The sequence below is a fragment of the Palaemon carinicauda genome, chromosome 2, assembly GCF_036898095.1.
Source record: "Palaemon carinicauda isolate YSFRI2023 chromosome 2, ASM3689809v2, whole genome shotgun sequence".
In the NCBI taxonomy this organism is placed as follows: Eukaryota; Metazoa; Arthropoda; class Malacostraca; order Decapoda; family Palaemonidae; genus Palaemon; species Palaemon carinicauda.
In genome coordinates this window covers 116,517,232-116,518,571 of record NC_090726.1, presented here as the reverse complement: position 1 = coordinate 116,518,571, position 1,340 = coordinate 116,517,232, and the positions used below count along the sequence as shown (strand labels likewise).

The following is a 1,340-nucleotide window of genomic DNA, read 5'->3' as shown; positions in this document are numbered from 1 at the left end:
AATAAACACTGATGACTGAAATAATACACTCTTTACAAAGATAAATATATTCTATATAACAGGGCTACTCAACTGGCGGCCCGTGGTCCGAATTTGGACCTTCTGAAGTTCTGAGTGTAGTAGTTGGACCCCAGACCCCAGGAGAAGAAAATAGATTTAAGTAACACAAAGGTCCTGGTGATGGATTCTTGCAAGTGTATTACCTCGGCTGTGAGTCAGGGGTCTATAGTACTTATGTACAGTATTTAACTTACGAATGCTCCTAGGACCTTATATATATATGTATATATATATATATATATATATATATATATATATATATATATATATATATATATATTTATATACATGTATGTATATATATATATATATATATATATCTATTTATTTATTTATTTATTTATAATAGTTTCCAAGTGATTTAGCATTTTCTGTTACTGCTCTTGCATTAACAGAAGATAAAGGAAGATAATCCGGACATGATAAGTTACCACTGCATAATCCACCAGTCAGTTCTGTGTGCCAGTCTGGGAGATGAATATGGTGAAGTAATGAAGACTATTATGAAGCTAGTAAACTTCCTTCGATCAACGTCAGCACTACAACATCGTCTACTACAAACCTTTCTTACCAAGGTCAATGCAAGCTATGACGATTTACTTGTGCACAATAATGTGAGATGGCTAAGTAAAGGCAAAGTTTTGGAGCGATTTTGGGCAATTAGGAAGGAGTTGCAGACTTTCCTGGAGGATCAAAACAGTGTGAAGACAAAGGCATTTTCTGAATTTTCGAAAGATGACAAGAAAATTGAAAGTGTTGGATTTTTGGCAGACATAATGTCACATTTGAATGACCTCAGTGTCAAACTACAAGGGGAAAAACACACTATCTCCAACTTGATCTCAGCAATTCGAGCTTTCCAGAAAAAACTGAACTTTTCAAGGACGATATTCAGAGCCAACTTTTCCATTTTCCAAGACTTTTGGAGGAACGTAAAGATGAAACAGACACTAAATATGTCCAATTTATTGAGAAGCTGATCAACAATTTTAAGGTTCGCTTTGATGATTTTGTTCTTGGAAAACAGTTGCTGCTGTTCATTCAAAACCCTTTTCTAGTGACAGATATCACAGAATTTTCAGTCGAAGCAAATCTCACCTGGAAATGGGTAGATGGTGCTAAAATCCAACTGGAACTTATTGACTTTCAAGAGAATGTAGCACTGAAACAAGTATTCTGTGATTGTACACCAGAAACATTTTGGTCAAAAGACGGATCCCCTGCTAATTTTCCTACACTTCACAGATTAGCAGTGCAAATTTTCACAATGTTTGGCTCCA

The 1,340-nt window shown here is 35.1% G+C and overlaps 1 protein-coding gene across 1 annotated transcript; it reads left to right on the top strand.

The window, feature by feature from the left end:
* Nucleotides 1–479: 479 nt before the first annotated feature.
* LOC137619554 (protein FAM200B-like) lies at nt 480–1,040 on the top strand. Its single transcript, XM_068349676.1, has one exon. It carries the CDS (start codon nt 480–482, stop codon nt 1,038–1,040), a length of 561 nt encoding a protein of 186 aa, XP_068205777.1.
* Nucleotides 1,041–1,340: the final 300 nt, after the last annotated feature.